The sequence below is a fragment of the Malus domestica genome, chromosome 17 (assembly GCF_042453785.1).
Source record: "Malus domestica chromosome 17, GDT2T_hap1".
Taxonomy (NCBI): Eukaryota; Viridiplantae; Streptophyta; class Magnoliopsida; order Rosales; family Rosaceae; genus Malus; species Malus domestica.
In genome coordinates this window covers 23,594,624-23,612,733 of record NC_091677.1, presented here as the reverse complement: position 1 = coordinate 23,612,733, position 18,110 = coordinate 23,594,624, and the positions used below count along the sequence as shown (strand labels likewise).

Below are 18,110 nucleotides of genomic sequence, written 5' to 3'. Positions count from 1 at the left end.
GTCATATTAGTATACGTATTAAACTATGAGATGATGAAGAATTCATGAAAAATCTCATTTTAAAATAGTCTCTTTAATCATAAACGTAGGACATAATAATTTTAAGCTAGAAATATTTTAAAAAAATTATTTCTGAATTAAAACCTAAATTTTAAGTGTTAAAGATTTAAATTTCAACTCCAACCACTGGAGCTGGGTTCCGAGATAATCTACCTACCATTCCCATATCAAACCAAGAAGCAAGGGTTCCTTCAATTCAAAAGTAAAATCAAAGCATGCATGATGATAAACTGAATTGCAGCCATTTTATTGACGGCGATGGTTTTGACAATTTTCAGAAAGAAAAAAGAAATGGGGGCAAAATGATCAATGGACCAAATTTCAGAAGAATGTAATCCTTCTTGATTTTTCAATATATCGCTACCGTGTTCCCTAAACAATAATATTAGGGGTTGGCGGTTGGGGATTCGACTAAGTCACACAAGTATCAAACTCCCCATTTCTCGAAAAGGTTTTACACGGCTTACACTTTACATCAGTTTTCTGTTGTTATACTTGATTTGCCAAAGCTCAACATCATTTCCTCGATCATACTCTTTCACATACTGAGGAATCTGTGTAATGTCAATGCATTTGCCCATAAAGCAAGGCACTGAACCACATTCGAGGCCTTCGCAATCTGCACCATCTATTGAAAATCCAAACTAACTATAAGCCAAAAGGATGAACAAATAAACGATAGAACAAGCTCACGAATCATGATATCGGTACATCTTGATACATGAACAATGCTTACCCCCCTCTAACTGCAAAAAGCTTCGGAAATGCAAGTAACCATTTGCCACAATGGCGAGATCGTCAAGACTGAAATTGTAACGCTTTTCCAACGCCAAGTATAACACCTGATATAGAAAGAAATCCCCGGTTATTGTTAAATGATGGACTTTAAACAATATGAAACAGACGAGGAATTGTCAAAAATCAATATGGGAATCTAGTTATCATTCTGATTGACACCCATTCGTTTCATGATCAAGCTCACTCTATATAACGGTTGCTTCAAATCTTAAACTTTTGGTATATTAAAGGCAACTGGGATTCCTATTTTAAAAATAAAAAAGGCAAGTACGAAAGGTCTCAAAACTCTGCCCAGCAGTTATACTCGCTATTTTTTACAATTCTAACATGTTGGCTTGTACCTTTTTTGATCCCAGAGGCATTAATCTCTCTAAAGTGCTGAAAAATGCGTCTGTCAGGTCATCACTGTAGATTACATCTGCAGCTACAAGCACAGAAGCTTCCTGGGCAGCTTCAACTTCTGAAAAGGTCCAAGAATACCTAGGTAACATCATTAGAATTTGATTTGTGTTTCCTGATAAATGATGTTAGGATATAACAAATAGTGTAAGTTGTTAAGCTACGTGAATGAGATAATACCAGAAAAGCAAATACATTAGCAGCGTACAAGACACTATCCGAAATCAATGTGTTTTAGTATCTTTCAAAATTCAACTAGTTGCAACAAACAATCAAAGTAGATACATAATTTTCACCTTTCACCCAGGGAGGATTCTTTTACGGTTATTCTTGGGGGCCATGGATTCATCCAATCAAGTTCACGTACATGAACAGAAGCTTGTTGACTAAACATTTCAGAATTAAGGTCGACATTCTTGGCACAGTTGTCAAGGACTTCATTCCCACGGTCTGACACAGAGGGCAACCTTATATCACTATCAATTTGAATTGGATGACACAACAATAAAGTATATCCGACCTAACTATTCGTAGCAATCATCAATAAAAATCAAATCCTAGTAATATACACTGAACCGATCGAGCACCCACTTTAAAAGAAATTGTTTCAGAGACTTGTATCAAAACTACAATGGAAAAAAAAAAATTAAACTTTTGAGGGACGAAAGGACATGGCAAACGAAATTCAGTATGTACAAGGTTCTTGTACCTGTTATAAACACTGTCTTCGCAACGCGTGCAAGTAATACACCTACCAACCCTGATTAAAAAATCAATTCAAATTCCTGTCATCCAATAGATAGTGAAGTCTCAAATTAAAGTCATTGAAATCTTGAATGAGTAATGAATGTGTAGTATGACTCCACAAAATTTTATATGTTTTAGTGGTATATTGAGAAACAATCATGAACATAAATCTAAATTAAAGCGTTTTCCTCCCGCAGACTATGTTTTTAGCATGACTCCTATGATTCAGTTCAGCTATCCACAATTTGAAGTATCTAGAATCTCTAAGAACTCACGAATACACGTTGACTTAATCTGAAACGGGTGTTTATGAGTCACTGACTGGCAGATACAGTATAAAAGTTAACATTAAGAAATATATTATTAATGTACCTGTACCAGCACCAAGTTCTAAACAGACAATTCCATCGAGTTCAGATGATGTAAACATCTTATGCAGCAAAAAATCAGATAAGACAAGTTCTGCCCTCCACACCTGAGGGGCAAAACGAGATTCAATATAAACACTTAGCAAACAAACCAAACTTAAAATAAAAGTTCAAAACCAACAGCAGCAACAACAACAAACAAAATTTACCTGCAAGCCGACACTTGGAATTGACGATGTGATATTATGCTGGATACTCACACTGCAACTTGATGTTGATAATTCTGCACATTTTTCGTGTAAATTTTGTATAGAAAACAAAACAAAATGAACTTGAAGAACGAAATGTGGCATTTTTCGATAAGAATTACTGGTTTTGGTTAATGGGTAAATACAAAGAAAAAAAAAAAAATCAACCACCACAAGCATGCAGGGTTGAAGTACGCCATCAAATGCATGATACATTTTGGTTAATGGGTAAGTTAGCGCGCATCGCCGCTACATAACGGATATTGTATTGCAGTACCTCCAACATGACGCGATTTAAAACTTTGGTACTAACAACCACAAGTGAAAACCGAAAACTTACTGCTGCGCCTCGGAAGAACAAGATCACCATCCTCATCCAAGCTAATCAATTGATTTGGGGAAGCAGGTTCAAATCCTATGAGTAATTGATTGCGTTAGAGGCCTAGTTAAAGCTTGGATTTTTTTTTCCATTGAATAAAAACCTAAATAAATAAAATGAAACAGAGGAGAGGCTATGGAGGTTAAATTCAGTACCAGGTGGGATGGAGAAGGTGAAGTGGGAAATGTGGGGGCCACAGAAACCAGGTGGGCAGCCCAAGTGCACTTCACTCATCACCTGCTCTTCCTCCTCTGAATCTCTCCGCTTCATTTGCCCCGTCACCTCCATTGGACCTTCTTCCATTCACACCAATATTGCTGAGAAACCAAACCCTAACCCTAATTGCAGTGTATCTCTGGGAAGATTTCGATTTCTAGGCGTTAAACGCCCCGTTTTTTATTTACGAGAAAGAAAACTGAATTAGTGCTTAGCCCATCTGGAAAATTCATAAGCAGACTAATCCATATGAGGGGAAAAAAAAAGCCTCATAATTTTTTGTGTAAAAAAATACCATTAATTTGTTTTAAATATTTTTCTTTGTAAAAAATGTTGGAGAACGGAATCAAACACATAATCTCGAGTGTATGGTTGAATACTTAAAAAAATATTAGAACTTATAATTTTTTTCTTGAAAAATAAACGGTTAGCTCTTGAATATAGAGATTTAGTTGATCTTTGCAATAATTACATCTTGTATGAAACTCGTATCATTAAGCAGTAGCCGAACCTTATGTGATTTGTGCATGATAGAATCTAATGGACTTTTTTTAAGTGATAGGTTTTAGAGAATTTCAATGGACTTTACAATTTTATATGGATTTTGACAGATTTATATGGAATTCTATTATAGATTTCTATAAACTTGTTTCACTAATTTCTATACCCGGTTTTAAATTTTTTTAATACTTTCAAAATCTCAAATTCACTATACCTGAATTTTAAAATATATTAAAATTTTATCAAATCATAATTTGACTGCACCCCAATACACAACTGAAAACATAAAATATACAATTGGAATTTATATCTAAAGTATTGTTAGATTGTGAACCCTAAAGTTCAACCGTGCAACTTTGGGGATTTTTACATTGATATAGGACCAGTAAACTAATGATTAATGAATGTTTATCAACTCTAATAATATTTTCCTATTAGGATTTAGGAGGTAGAGAATATGACACCAACTCACTTTTTACATATAGACACACTTTAATTTCTAATGCTTTCTTTCTTCTATATTCCCCTAAGAGCCGCAATTCGAGCTGCCAGTTCATCATACTCCGGTAGCTTTGGGTGCACATGCGCATCCGGTTCCAAGGACACTGCTCGGCCATGCTTTCTCGGTGCCTCAATTGGACTTGTTGGCTCTGGTGGCAGAGATGATGCTCTGGCCGATGGAGCTTCTCGCTGAGATCTTCTGCTTCTCTTCCATGTGGATTCACCACCATCATACTCGTCTACATTTCCCTTCTTCTGGCTCGATTCATAGGGTGACTGTTTCTTGCTGTAATGCAACAAAAGCCCGTCCATTATCCTCTCTTCTTTGTCCCTTGGATCACTATCATCTCCGTGTCTAGTTTTATCGTTCATGTCAAGATTCTCACGACCTGGTGGTGGTTTCAAGTTTTTCCACCTTACTGATCTTGGTTTTGTATTATCTTCGTCGACTGAAACATTGCTAGGCTGATCTGTTTCCTTTTCGCCGTGACTGCTTTCCTTTTTTCCAGGTCTTGGTTTGTAGTAAGGTGGTGGAATAAATTTGGAGTGGAAGGGCATCTTCTTGTTATCTGCTTCATCTGCGGATGTGCTTCCTACTGCGCTTGAAGAATACTTTGGGGCAGATTGGGATGCGTCTGTTGTGGTTTCATCTTCACTGCTGCTCTGCAGCTTGTATCTGTCATAAGAGTCACCCTTGCTTGCCTGAGGTTTCAAGTCGATCTCACTTCCTACTGATGCAGTAGAAGCCGTTGTGTGGCTTAATTTGTCCCCAGCATCCTGGTTTCTTCTCTTCGGGAAAGCATTATCCTGCCCTTTATGTGATTTGTGCATATCGTTATCTCTGTCAACTGGAGACCCATACCTGCGCTGACCCTGCAAAATAGGTCATACTGTTACTATCAATGAGATGAGACAATACGAAGCATTACAATAACACAACGTGGGAAAACATGGAGGGAAATGTTTGGCATCTAAGCAGATTTGGGATAATGATTTGAGACGACTTATATTGTGACACATAACTCAGCCTTCCTCGTTCGCCAAAAGGTTCATACTATGTGCCAGATCCTAAGATTTCCATATGATTCCTTCAAGCATAAGTAATTTATAACAGATATATAAATAGACTTACTTGGTCTGGTGCAGGCGGAGTATACAGTTTCTGTTCCAAGGCCTTTGAATCCCATTCAATTGAGAATTCCCGTGCTATGTCATGCATTAACTGAATCTTCATCTCCTTCGTTGAAGGCTTTGATTTCAACCTCTCCACAAACTGAGCACAAACGAAAATTGGGTCAGACGAGAGACAAACCTATAGAATAAGTATGCATCGTCTGATTATTCGATAACTAAGAACTTAAAGGGCAAGTTCTGAATTATCACCTCTTTATTCAGAAAAGGTTCGAGAGAATTTCCATATTTTTCACTAAACAGAGTTCGGAGGTCACGCAGTTCTGGCAAATCAGAAAATCGTGCTGCAGCGTACATCAAAGATGGAACAGCTTCCTTGCATTCCTCAGGGCACTCACTGTAGAACAAATGAAGGCTAAGGAGAAAAAGTCTAAAAAACTTAAGGACATATTATTCTGGAAGCGACATATACCTCTGACTTTGCATGAGAGACAGATGACTCGAGATGCATCCAAGAAAGTTTTCAGTTGATTCGTAACAGGCGGACATATTTTGCTCAACTAGAAGCCCCTCAGCCTGTTTCACCAATTATGAAGCGTTAAGAGCATTGAACAAGATATAATAATTGAGGCTCTCTGAGTGAACTACTGCCGCAAGCATATATGTAAATCATGGATCATCTGCAACGATGCAATATGCGAGTAATCTTCATTCAATATAAATGCAACGCAATCAACAATTCATCACATTGTGAGCAGGTTTATGTGAATGTGGTAGGGGATGGAAGATTAACCACTCCAAGACCTACCAACTTAAATTTTCGTGGACGTTCTTGCCAAAACGCCAGTGCAGAAGAAAATGTCATCCAAAATCAAGTATTGCACCTACGCCTAATATAAAAAATGTTTTGACATTTGCCCATGTAACTCGTTATTGTCAACATAATTGGTAACTTGGTAATTGGGTTAACTAGGTAAAGAAAACACAGAGCAAACCTATTCAGTTACCTAGTTAACTTGGTAATTAGGAAGAATCACAGTTAATCATTTGGAAGCAAACTAATAGAGACAAAGCTAAACAAGTCTTTCAAATGAATGATTTATGAGTAAAAAGAGGGCATGAAATGGATGACCAGCATGTGAGGAACAACAAGCCATGGCGTAACGAAAAACCGGGCCACAACCAGTTGTTCTAGCTTGTGTATCAAGTTTCAGAAGCCGTGAGATAATCTCTGTGCAAGTGGGATTTGTGTGTTCAATGGAAGCAACAATAACATGCCGCCATCGCCGAAAATGATGCACCAAAAAAGGCGAAGGAAAAGACACAAGGAAAAAGTCATAAGGCAGGGCATGGAAACAAGCCTATTTCTCAGGCCACAGAAGACCATAAAATCAACAAAAATTGAGAAAATTATAAACAAGATTAACGTTAAATATGTTTAATTAATTAATCAAAAACAAAAACCAAGAACAAGATTAATTAAGCAGAAACATACATACCCTGCCATAAGCATTGATGCCAAGGCCACTGCTCAAAAGATCAGCCATATCGTTCTTCAAAAACTTCTGCACTGCGTTCCTCTTCTTCTTTATCGCCTCGAGCCGCATCTTCGTCATCTTTATATCCGATTTGCTGCATCAGAAAACACCCAAATTAGAAAGGAAAAAAAAAGTAACAATCAATGAACATAAAAAATAAAGAAATAAAAAACTGAAATGCGACTTGGGTTTTTTGCAACGAACCATTTGGTGACGAATCTCGGCTTTCGGAACCCCCTCAACATCTTGTTCTCTGAGGACTCTGCAAATTCACAAAACCTCGGTAAAAAGGAAACAAAGAACCGAGCTTTAAACAATGACTGAGAATGTAACGACAACAAGGAAAAGAATGACTGAGGGATTAAAACATTTCGACTCACCGGTCCACGCCAAGGATCGGATTCAAGAAAACCCGGAAGGAAAGAAAACGGGTATTTTTGGCATTCTAAGCAAGAAACAGAGAAAGAACAATCTGGGGTTTTTCCTGCAAACGGGTTCAGAATGTTGGGCAAATTGGTAACAGCAATGCCTTGGAATTGGGATCACCACGAAGAACAGAGCTGGAAGATTAAGAATTCGGAGCTGTTACATACACACATACATAAAAATATACATATTTATATGTGTGTATGTATATATATTTTTTTTTCTGGGAAGAAGGTCGACAGATGGAGACGAAGGGTCAATGAAGAACCTATATATCCTAGGCAGACTAAGCTCTGGGAACAACTGAAAGGACGTGGGCTTTTGCCACGTGGCCTCCCGTTAAAAATAAAAACTAGCGCGCTGCATTTACGAATTTCGCTACTGAAAAACCGAAACTTACCTGGATTGCCTTGTATAGACAACGAACTGACGAGGGGTAATTTGGGAAGAACAGTTTGTATTGGTTGCAGGCCTATTTGTTTTCGGTTGGAAAGTGGCAAGGAAGTAAATATAAGATCGCGGGAAACCAAACCGTCGAGAATATAGCGGTTTTATTTTTGTGGATTTGATCTCCGAAATTCTTGGGTTCAAAAGATTTTCATGGATTTTGGTAGTATTAATGGTTCTTAATTTAGCCACCGAATAATCGGCTATGTAATTAATTTTTCTGATCAAATGCCTACCATTATCAGATTATCATGTGAGTTTTCATAAATACACTATCGCATTATTGTTTAAAATCATCAATAATTGGAATTGATTTTACGATGACACTCGAATAACCAAAATCTTGTACAGAAGAAATTTTAAAATCAAATCTTATGAATTCAACATGCAAAGAATACAAGTTTACTTCATTTAAGGGTTTGCTTTGGATTGAAATTTTGACTGCTCAAATTCTCAAATCCTAATACAAATATTCATCAAAATAATGCATATAGTTATTTGTTGAAATTGTTTGTGGTTTTGAGTGAAGGGACCAGATATGTAGGAAGGGAGACAGATAAGGCATGAACAAGATTAGGTTGAGTGTTCCTAAATTTATGAGATTGGAAGGCAATTCAATAATGATAATGTCACTTAGTATTACAATCTAGTTGTACTTCTTTCTATTTGTAAGTGAGATGTGTTAGGTTCAATTATCGCTAAAGGCAAATTTGAACAACATTATTATGGATAACTCAGTGTGAGACTTAGTCTACTTCCCCACGTTTTAATATAGATAATGCCGATTGTTCAAAATAATAATAATAAATGAAAGCAGCCCGTACATAGCTGTCCCTATCTTTACGGGCCTGCATGGAGCTTTTCAAGTATACATCAGCTGGCAGGCACAAATAAAGGGAAATAAAGAACCATAGATTGCTTGACCCTCAAGACTCAAGTTTACTGGTTTTTCAGTTTTCTACCATATAGGACTCTTGTGTGAGAGACTGAAATTTATCCTTAGTTGGATAACCAGTTGTTAAGGTACCGTTTGGTACGCAGACGGGACGGGACAGAACAAGACGGGACGGGACAAGACGGAACGGATGATGTAAATATTGAAAAAGATAAGGAGAAATTTTGTCATAAAATGTTATAAATTTGTGTTTCATGGATATGGAACAGGTTGTTCCAGGGGGAAAAGGTGGAACGAAAAATCAGCCAAATTTCATCCTATGCGACAACCCGTTCCACAGTTTTTAGGCGCACCAAACGTGGGACGAAACTGCAATAATGCAAAGCAGCCAAAGAAAAAGGATTTTTGAACTGCATTACCGACTTACTAATCAATAAACGAATAATGGATTAAAAGAGACACACAGATATGAAGCTTTGATAGTGCATGTAATTTGTCATGTCAATTGTTTGCTAGTACGTGGACGTTACGTACCTTACTAACGAGCACAAAACAAAACAAGTGAATTCACAAGCTTTTAAATTCTAAACGAGAGAACTCTCAAAACTCTAGAGCAATGGTCAAAATAGGATGCTATAGGCTTTATATTTGTATGGGCATGCATCAAACACTAATTTGACTATAAAAATCCTCATCAACCAACGAAACCTAAGTGATTAAGTGATATAAAGTAAAGACATAAATTAAGTGTATTAGTCTGCGTCCACTTTAAGCCAGCTGATTAATGTAAGTATTGAGCATGTATTATATATCCACATGTCACTACCAGCGTGTTGCGTGAAACGAGCAAAAGCAAGTGAACTGAAGCAGGCCAGGTCTATTTGTCATCCGGTGGAAAAGTAGCCAAGCTTACTGTGACCCAGCTGTGTGCATCATTAATTATGCTTTGCTGGCATGATTATATCATGCTTATATTAGAGTCGAGATACTCTTTGGATCTCTATGTCTAGAGTAATGAGATTTGGAAATCCGAACCGTTCAAGAGAGAGATTCAGACGTTTCAAAGACTTCATTTTCTGTGAGGGTGGACTAATAGAATGGGTTAATGAATACCGCATAACTTAAAATGAGATGTCCGAATTTCCGAATTTAGCTACTCAAGACACAGAGATTCAAAGAGAATCTCAACTTCTTATATGGCATAGTGAATTGCCATTCGGTACTTTATTTTCTCTAGAAATTGTTTTGGTGTCGTCATAATAATTTTCATTGATATTACACGTGAACTAATAGCATTGCATGACATTTTGATCGTCAGTTTTGAAATTTTTTTCCTACCGCTCATGTTAATATTAAACTGTTAAATTTAGTTTTTTTTTTAATTACACTAGCATGTGGGCACACACAAAGTGTGTGAGAAAATTTTTTATTTTTGTTTTTGAAATAGGAGAGAGGAAGAAAGTGATAGAGAATGTGGGAGTGGGAAGTTTTTTTTTATTTTTAATTAGAGATATGTTAGTATTACATGTAGGTGATGCTTTAAAAAAATATAGCAAAATTTAGTTGTGTGAAATTACATTTATGTCCCATATTTATTATTCATGTTCTTTCTTAATTAGTAGGTTAAACTGGTAATTTCATAAAGTTTTGGTTGACAAGACCCAGTACGAGCCACTAGAGTCTTAACTCTTGTTATTTGTACATTATGCAATTCAAATATTATATAGTTGTAGGATTATATAACATATTATAATATCAAGATATCAATATGGATGATTGATTAAGAATTAATTTGACTTACGTATATAATTAACATTCATGCAAAATATTTGACAAGAAAACATGACTTTTTGCTTGCAATGGTTGGTCTTCGTCAAGAAAGTTGTTTAGAAAAGAAAAAGTGAACCTTTCCGGCCAAAAAAGAAAAGTTAATAAAAAAGGAAAGCCAAGCCCGTAGTTCTATTGAATGTTTAGTCGGAAAAAATAATGTTAGAGAAATTAAAATTTTTAAATTAAATGATATGGTTGTTAATGATTGAATTATTATTTAAACGTTGATTAACGTACTTATTTCTTATTGATGATACATCATTTGATTTAAAATTTTAATCTCTCTAGCATTAGCTAAAAAACCAAAAAAGTGTGAGAACTTTGGTTTTGAATAATGGCAAGTTAGGGTTAAACCCTAAACATGTAGGCACACGACTTTAGGGTTACAAAAAGCTTAAACGATGCCTAATCATTTTGGTAGAACACACGATAGCCGGATCAGTTAACTCTACCTCGTTTAACGAAAAAAGAAGGTTAACTTATTACCTTAATTGCATGCTGATTCGAAGGAAAACCGAGAACTAATGTCTTTTCAGTTTGAAAGTTGAAATCCGAAAGTAGTTAACAAGTAAGTTTTCAAATCAACGAAAACTAGAAGCAAAAAAAAAAAAAGAGAAATGGTTTTCAAATGCAGTGTCAGAGTTAGTACGGGATCATTGGTCATTCATGACCCCAACAACTTTAAAATTCCGTGTTTTTTGTATTTGACCTCTATAAACAGTTGGAACAAACTAAATTATAATTTCTTCCTCCTCCTACTATTTCTCTAATTTTCTTCTATCATACATGTCTTTGTTTTCTCTCTTCTTGTGTGGGACTCTATTGTGCTTATCAAGTGCTCGATAAAATGCCTCAGTTGACTAGCGTAATATTACTCCACAGTTTCCTACAGCCACCCTCAAAACGCCTCTACAGAACATGGTAATTGTCAACATATGTTGGCATAAGATTTCGAACATCGGCAGATGGCTATCAAGTGCTTAATTAACATCGTTCAAATTAATCAATATATATATATATATATATATATATATATATAAGAATTGTTATTAGTAGTTATTAGTACTTCAAAAATCTCATTTAGCACTCCAAACTTTCTATAATTAGAAAGAAAAATACACTTATGAGGAATGTAAAACGAGTCATTTGACACTCCAAACATTTGGTTTGGTTGGACTTTAGGTTTGTTTGCCCACCCTTATGTAGCATTTATATATACACACATGTGTACTATAGAGTTTAAATTTTAAGCACCATATAATGCTCCTCTTTCATTTTTCGATGGTTTAGGCACCATATAGTTGAAGTCGCTTGACTTCACGAAATTTTAAAGTAGGCGTTTTGTTTCAAAGCTTTGTTCTCTGTTGTCAACGAAAAACAAACAAAGACATCTTCACATAGCTTTATAATAACAAAAGCATGGAATTTTTTTTTAAAAATTAATTTGATAGCCATTTTGTTTTCATGCTTCCTTTTTTTTTTGTTTTTGAAAACATTAAAATTGTTATTAAACGAGTTTTTAATTTTCAAGAAAAAGAAAATTGAAAATAAAAAACCGAATGCTAGACTCAGAATTTAACCTTTAGTTTTCAATATTTATTTTTTGAAAACTAAAAATAATTAACAAACAAATTTTATGCTTTCTAAAAAGTGAAAAGTTAAAGTTAAAAAAATAAAATAGTTACCAAACGATTCCTAACTTTTTTTATTTTTAAACCAAGGGCACGACGAACCTCCTTTCATTTTTTGTCGTACTGTGGATATGCTTAACCCAATTTTCCCTTCTCCTTTGCACAATATATACATTGAAAATTGTAATCCAAAAGATAAAGAACATGAAACTGAAGATTGACATGACTCCTTGTCCTAGGGACATTGGTGCGATTTCATTATTAAGGTGGGATTAGTTGCTCAATGATGGGATGCAGCTATTTTAAGCTTATGGGATTTTCAGGTTAGGATTCTTCAATTCTTGAGTCTAAACTATATTTGGGCCTACTTTTAGCAACCCAATATCCATTTGGACTTCAACATAATATGTTTTAGTGTATTAGAATAGTGTGGGGTGGCCCAATTAGTTTCTATTTTAGAAGTCTATCGCTTTGTTGGAATAAGGAAATTCAAGATTATGAAAAAACAATTAAAATGACGAAACTTTATTTTCTATAATTTGTGAATTTTCTTGTTTGATTAAGCTAAAAGAACAATAGAATTTGAATACTGAATTTTTTATTTTTAAATTCTCATTCAAAGAAATTTAGAAATAACACCTATTTACATGAAATTTAAACTTAAAAATTGGAGGTCCAAATCCTAAATTTTTTTCCACGCGTAAATTGTAAGTTTTTATGTTCATGAATTCAAACAAGAGAATTGGCTAACTTTGATCCAAATTCTAAGTTTATTTCCTTAATCTAAACTTAGCGTAAGTGGTATCTAAGAAACATGGACAGAGCCACTATAGGCCTAGAGGGGGTGGATGCCCCTACTCCTTTTTTTTGGTGCAAACAAAATTGTATAGTTTTGCATCCCAATGACCAACCATGTATGTTAATTGGTATCATGGGAAATGCTAAGGAGACTCTTCTAAAAGTTTACATCTTCGTCATCTAATGTTTTTAGCATAATTCTCGTACCAACATTATTAAACATTGTGCCAAAAACATGAGGTAGTAGAGAGTCAATGGAGAGTTCCACTTTGAGAGAGTCTCTTTAGCATTTCTTTTAATATCAATATGGCTAACTTCGCCAACAATGATTCTAAGTGTTATGTATGAAAAACTTTATAGATTAATATATAAGTGTTTTGTTAAGTAAATATTTTAGCTTTTTAATTGTAACTTTGTTGTTTGAGGATGTCTCCATTCATACAAATATCTAGCTTCGTCCCTACCAAGAGGTATTAATTTAATAAGCTAAACTATCTACCAGAACAATCCACCACTTACAGACCCAAGTAATTGAATGAGCAATTTGTGTTTAAAAAGATGGATCAACAATGAAAGATATGGTTGTCTTTCAACTAAATATGTTTATAACATATCGGATTAACGAGTCGTGCAAGACTTTGTTGGTGTAATGAGCAAACAATAGAAAGAAAACCTCAGATTGTAAAATACTAAATTTGAAATAGATGACCAAAAGGATTGACTCATGCCAGATCATAAACAGGGGTTGATTCACGCACGTGAGTACCACGTGCAATATCCAATATATACTGGTGATTGGTGAACGATTCATGAACAAGGGCGGCTGCGTGTTATTGCAAGTAGGGTTGTCCTGACTCCCGTGGATTTGTGGTCGCTCTCAAATACCAACCGAGCAAGCCTTTTGCCCCAGATCCCAGCCATGTCTTCCAAGCAAGGTATGTCCTTTACGATAAAAACCCTAGATTTTAAAGATTCAATTTTCAATTCCGACCAATTTTTTGTCAATTCGGAAATTAGGGGAAAAAAACCCTAGAAATTTGTTAAGCTTTTCGAACACAGAAGTATGAAATTGTGCTTTATTTTTCAGGTGGAAAAGCAAAGCCCTTGAAGGCACCCAAGGCCGACAAGAAGGAGTACGACGAGGTATGATTAATTGTTTGATTATGTTTGAATGATGAAGTTGGTAGCTTTGGTGGTATTATTATTCAGGACCTTACTGGGTATATGAAATAGGAAAATAATTAGAGGAATGTTTAGGTTTATGTTTTAGGTGGATGATGATTTCAGATTTGTGTTTTGGGTGGATCGGATCCTTTTAGCTCTGAATTTTTTTGTACTGTATGTTGAAATTTTAAAATCCCATTTATTAGGTAAAACTTATGCTTAAGGGATTAGTATGTAGTTGAAATCGTTATCTTGTTTGATTAATCAGTAGGTAGGAGCTGGGTGATTTTATTTAGTACTCTTGCCTAAAGTTTGTATTTCGTAGGAATTGAGGTTATTCAAAGAATGGTCTATTGTTTTTTGTAAAGTTGGATTCGATTATGGAAACAATAATGCAAATAACGAATTTTCGATAGATTTGGTATAGTAACCTGGGAAATTTGTGTCGAACAAATATAAACGGATGGATTCTCTATGTGTCTCCGACTAGCAGATGCTCAATGTTCAGCTCATAGTATGCGCATTGTATTAGGCTTATAGCTTGAATTTTGAAAAACGCTGTTTTTGCCCTGTTCACCGGAGCATATTTTATGTGTTACTCTTACAGGCTATGCTATTTTATGACTCCTTTGTCACTCTATGTTGAATCTTTCATGTTTTGAATGTAGAAACAAAGGAGCTTCTGAAACTGTGTTTATTTTAAACTTGCCCCAGCTAAATTGTTCTCAACTGCGCTTATATTTGAATCTTTATACTTAAGATTTCGCCCATGGTGGTTTGTGTCATTATATTCAACCGTACGTTGAACCTTATCCTTATACAAATACATGTTCAAGTTCATGAAGTAATTAGCTTGTTTTTCAGTGCCTTTCAAAATTACTTGTTATGTCCTGGAATAAGAATCTTTATCTTCTAATGTGCAGTCCGATTTGGCCAACCTTCAGAAGAAGAAAGAGGAGGAAAAGGTAGGTTTTTCTTAACATAACCCGGTTCGTTTATCGAGTGTTATGATAAATTATTTACTAACTTATCATGCTTGTGATAAACAGGCACTGAAGGAGCTTAGAGCCAAGGCACAACAGAAAGGGTCCTTCGGAGGTTCTGGGCTCAAGAAAAGCGGGAAGAAATGAGTGGGTTTATCGAACCCCAATCCGGGATACAATATATTGTTCTTGAGCTGTAATTATGAACTCTGTTGTGTTAACGTCTTTCAATTCATGTTATTGTCGAGCATCTAATGTGCGCGAGATGCTCGAGTGAATTTCAGTGTGTAACATTATGACCCGGTCTAAATAAATTGAGTTGTCCAATCTTAAGCTTTTCTGAGTTGTTTCTAGTGTTACCATGTTTGTTTTTTTTTGTTATTCTCTAAGATATCAATGAGATTTCGAGATTGGCTCTCGAATATCTTACAACATGCCGTTCTGTTTTTTGTGTTACGGAGAAAAACATATATGAAACAACGCAAAAAATCCCGCGCACTGTTTTTGTGGGAAATGGTCACAACATCTTGTTCTGGACCCATAATTGGATTTTTCCTTTTCCACTTTTCCGTCTCATACAGGAAGATCAATTACGTAGTATTGATTGGAACCTGAAAGTTTGTCATTTTATTTTCAGTAACTGCTGGAATAAATCTCTTTTGCTTAATTATGTCAGTATAGATATTGCTAATAAAGTTTGCAGTATTCCTTTACCAATGTGTTTTTTTTAATACATTGCTATTTTTAACACTAAGGGGAGGAGGAGTTTGGTTATGCCACACAATGGTTAACTTAATTTGATATCGAATTCACAATCCACGAAATTCGAATCTAATTTGATAGAAATGATTCGATCTGTTGGGGCATGAATGCCAATGGTCGATGAACTGTCAAATATGCGACTTGGATTCAAAATAATGTAACATGAAATAATTCAAAAACTGAGTTGCTAAATAGAATGTAGAAGTTAATGTTCCTCATAAGGTTAAAAAATTTAGTTGGAAGGAAAGAACTCAAGTAGTGTTCCGAAGTGTTAAAGCAGTTCCCAATAGACTTATTAAATTAGATGGAATCCCCCAAGTGGGCTTCATAATCAGGAATGAGGATGGAAACCCAATTGTTGTTGGTGCTAGATGTTTGGGGGAACATTCAATATCTGTTGTTGAAACTCTGGCTTTGAGAGATGCACTTTGGATGACAAGAAGTAGAGGCTTCGAGAAATTCTGTGTGCAGGGAGACTCTAAGCTTGTGATTGATTCAATCTTAGGGTCTTGCAAAGTTCCTTGGCGTTTGAAGTTTATTATTTGAGATATTAAGAGTCGTTTGAAATTCTTCTTGAATCCAACTTTTGAAACTCAAAAACAATTTTCAAGTTTTAAGCTTTAAAAACTTGTTTGGTAGGACTATTTTCAAAAACTGAATTCAAGATTAACTCAAAAATATCTAAAAACACAAAAAGTGAGTTTTTAAACTTAAACTCACTCTTTTTTTTTCTTTCCCTCCTCCCCTCTCACTCCAAATCTATCTCTCTCTTTTCTTCTTTCTCTATCCCCCTTCTTTTTTTTAATACCTTTTTCGTCTCTTCTCTAATCCGCTCTTTTCATTCTATTTGTTCTTTCTCTCACTTCTCTTCCTATATATCTCCTCTGATCCTTTCACTTCTTTCTCTTTCCTCTAATCATCTCTTACTTTCTTTTATCCTCTCATTTTTCTCTCTTAACCTCCTCTTTTTGGATGTCTTTATCCAGTTTAAGTTATGTTTGTACCATACTTAGGGCATCCGTATTTAGATCTCGTATAAATACTTGGGGGACTCAAATGTAATTATGTAATAAATGGAGGGGCAAATATGTAAAGAGGGGAGGAGCCCTTATTCTATAAAAGGGCCTCCTCACCCTCACACACCCAGAGCCTCCTCACATCCCTTAAGCTCTAAGCTCTCTCAAAGCTCTCACTCTCATATTCAGAGCTATCTCTCCCTCTCCAACATCTCAGAGAAATACAATAATCAGTGTGGACGTAGCCCAAACATTGGGGTGAACCACGATACATCTTGTGTTTTTTACTTTCTTGCAGATTCACGGTCGGATTTACGTTGTTCCAAGACCCCTTCGGTTTTGTGCATCAACATTTGGCGCCGTCTGTGAGAAACGACACAAAAAATTACGTCGGTTCTCTTTCAATTTTTCACCTCCACCGTGGATCTGCAAAACCCAAACACAGATAGGAAGTCAAACGGGTCAAGCTATCTGTTTGAGAGTTTTCTCAGCTTATGTGACAATTGCAAAAAGAATCTTGGCCACGGCAAAGATATTTTCATCAGCAGAAGCAGAATCCACCTGCAACAGCGCAGACCAAGCCCAAATCTCCAAGGCATTCAAATCAGTCTCCGGTTTCAACTTCTCCTGGCTCCAAAATTCAAACTGACCCAACTGCTCCAACCCAACCATCACTTAAATCAACCTAAGCGGAATAATCTCATGGAAGTACCTCAGAAACTTGTCGAATCTGCAGGACCTCAATCTCTCTTCCAACAATCTCAAGGGCTCCATCCCGGGCTGGTTCTGGTCCCTCCCGAACCTGGTTCGAGTCAATCTCTCCAAGAACCAGCTCGGAGGAAGCTTCGGACTCGAAGACACATTCGGAAACGGCTCTGTTTCTTCGATCCAGGAGCTCAATCTCTCATATAACCAGTACACCAACTTGGGCCAGCTCTCTGGGTTCCCGAACCTTACATTTCTCGACCTTTCCCACAACGATTTGTGCACTCTGCAGCTGTTTGCTTTCTCCAACTCAACAATTTGCAGCACCTTGACATCTCCAGCTGCATAATTTCTGGGATTTTAAAACTTATTGATGCACCAGTTGTAGCTACCAGTATCCGCCACAATCACAGTGAATTTTGGTCTTGCAGGAAGTGTTATTGGAGCAGTATCAACTGCTGGCTCTGCGTGGAGATATTCAAGGAGTTTACATGATACCCTGGACAGCCCCATGCTCTTTCTCCTGTCGTACCAAGCATTTTCCGGTCGGGTTTCTTCAGCAAGAGA

General features: G+C 36.1%; 2 protein-coding genes and 1 long non-coding RNA gene across 3 annotated transcripts; 1 reads left to right on the top strand and 2 right to left on the bottom strand.

Annotated features, from left to right (window-relative positions):
- Nucleotides 1-286: 286 nt before the first annotated feature.
- LOC103405476 (uncharacterized) lies at nucleotides 287-3,485 on the bottom strand. Its single transcript, XM_008344482.4, has 9 exons — nucleotides 3,155-3,485; nucleotides 2,961-3,035; nucleotides 2,582-2,655; nucleotides 2,377-2,479; nucleotides 1,967-2,017; nucleotides 1,554-1,707; nucleotides 1,200-1,338; nucleotides 797-902; nucleotides 287-688 (listed from the first exon to the last, which is right to left on the bottom strand). Exons 1-9 carry the CDS (start codon nucleotides 3,300-3,302, stop codon nucleotides 531-533), a joined length of 1,008 nt encoding a protein of 335 aa, XP_008342704.3. The 5' UTR covers nucleotides 3,303-3,485; the 3' UTR covers nucleotides 287-530.
- A 508-nt stretch (nucleotides 3,486-3,993) lies between these two features.
- Nucleotides 3,994-7,494, bottom strand: LOC103405475 (uncharacterized). Its single transcript, XM_008344480.4, has 7 exons — nucleotides 7,267-7,494; nucleotides 7,091-7,148; nucleotides 6,848-6,980; nucleotides 5,821-5,924; nucleotides 5,601-5,745; nucleotides 5,350-5,490; nucleotides 3,994-5,090 (listed from the first exon to the last, which is right to left on the bottom strand). Exons 2-7 carry the CDS (start codon nucleotides 7,129-7,131, stop codon nucleotides 4,233-4,235), a joined length of 1,422 nt encoding a protein of 473 aa, XP_008342702.3. The 5' UTR covers nucleotides 7,132-7,148; nucleotides 7,267-7,494; the 3' UTR covers nucleotides 3,994-4,232.
- A 6,064-nt stretch (nucleotides 7,495-13,558) lies between these two features.
- Nucleotides 13,559-15,393, top strand: LOC103417301 (uncharacterized). The gene is made up of 4 exons (XR_526520.4): nucleotides 13,559-13,848; nucleotides 14,001-14,056; nucleotides 15,001-15,042; nucleotides 15,127-15,393. It is a non-coding gene; the product is annotated as an uncharacterized lncRNA (long non-coding RNA).
- Nucleotides 15,394-18,110: the final 2,717 nt, after the last annotated feature.

What these genes read in the sequence shown, in the direction of transcription:
- LOC103405476 (XM_008344482.4), bottom strand. Translation starts at nt 3,302, where the DNA reads ATGGAAGAAGGTCCAATGGAGGTGACGGGGCAAATGAAGCGGAGAGAT. An exon ending in TGTTCTTCCGAGGCGCAGCA is followed by an intron (nt 2,656 to 2,960) that starts GTAAGTTTTCGG and finishes AAAAATGTGCAG; the next exon opens with AATTATCAACATCAAGTTGC. An exon ending in AGAACTTGGTGCTGGTACAG is followed by an intron (nt 2,018 to 2,376) that starts GTACATTAATAA and finishes TTTTTTAATCAG; the next exon opens with GGTTGGTAGGTGTATTACTT.
- LOC103405475 (XM_008344480.4), bottom strand. Translation starts at nt 7,131, where the DNA reads ATGTTGAGGGGGTTCCGAAAGCCGAGATTCGTCACCAAATG. An exon ending in CCGAGATTCGTCACCAAATG is followed by an intron (nt 6,981 to 7,090) that starts GTTCGTTGCAAA and finishes TTTCTGATGCAG; the next exon opens with CAAATCGGATATAAAGATGA. An exon ending in CTCCGCCTGCACCAGACCAA is followed by an intron (nt 5,091 to 5,349) that starts GTAAGTCTATTT and finishes CCTATTTTGCAG; the next exon opens with GGTCAGCGCAGGTATGGGTC.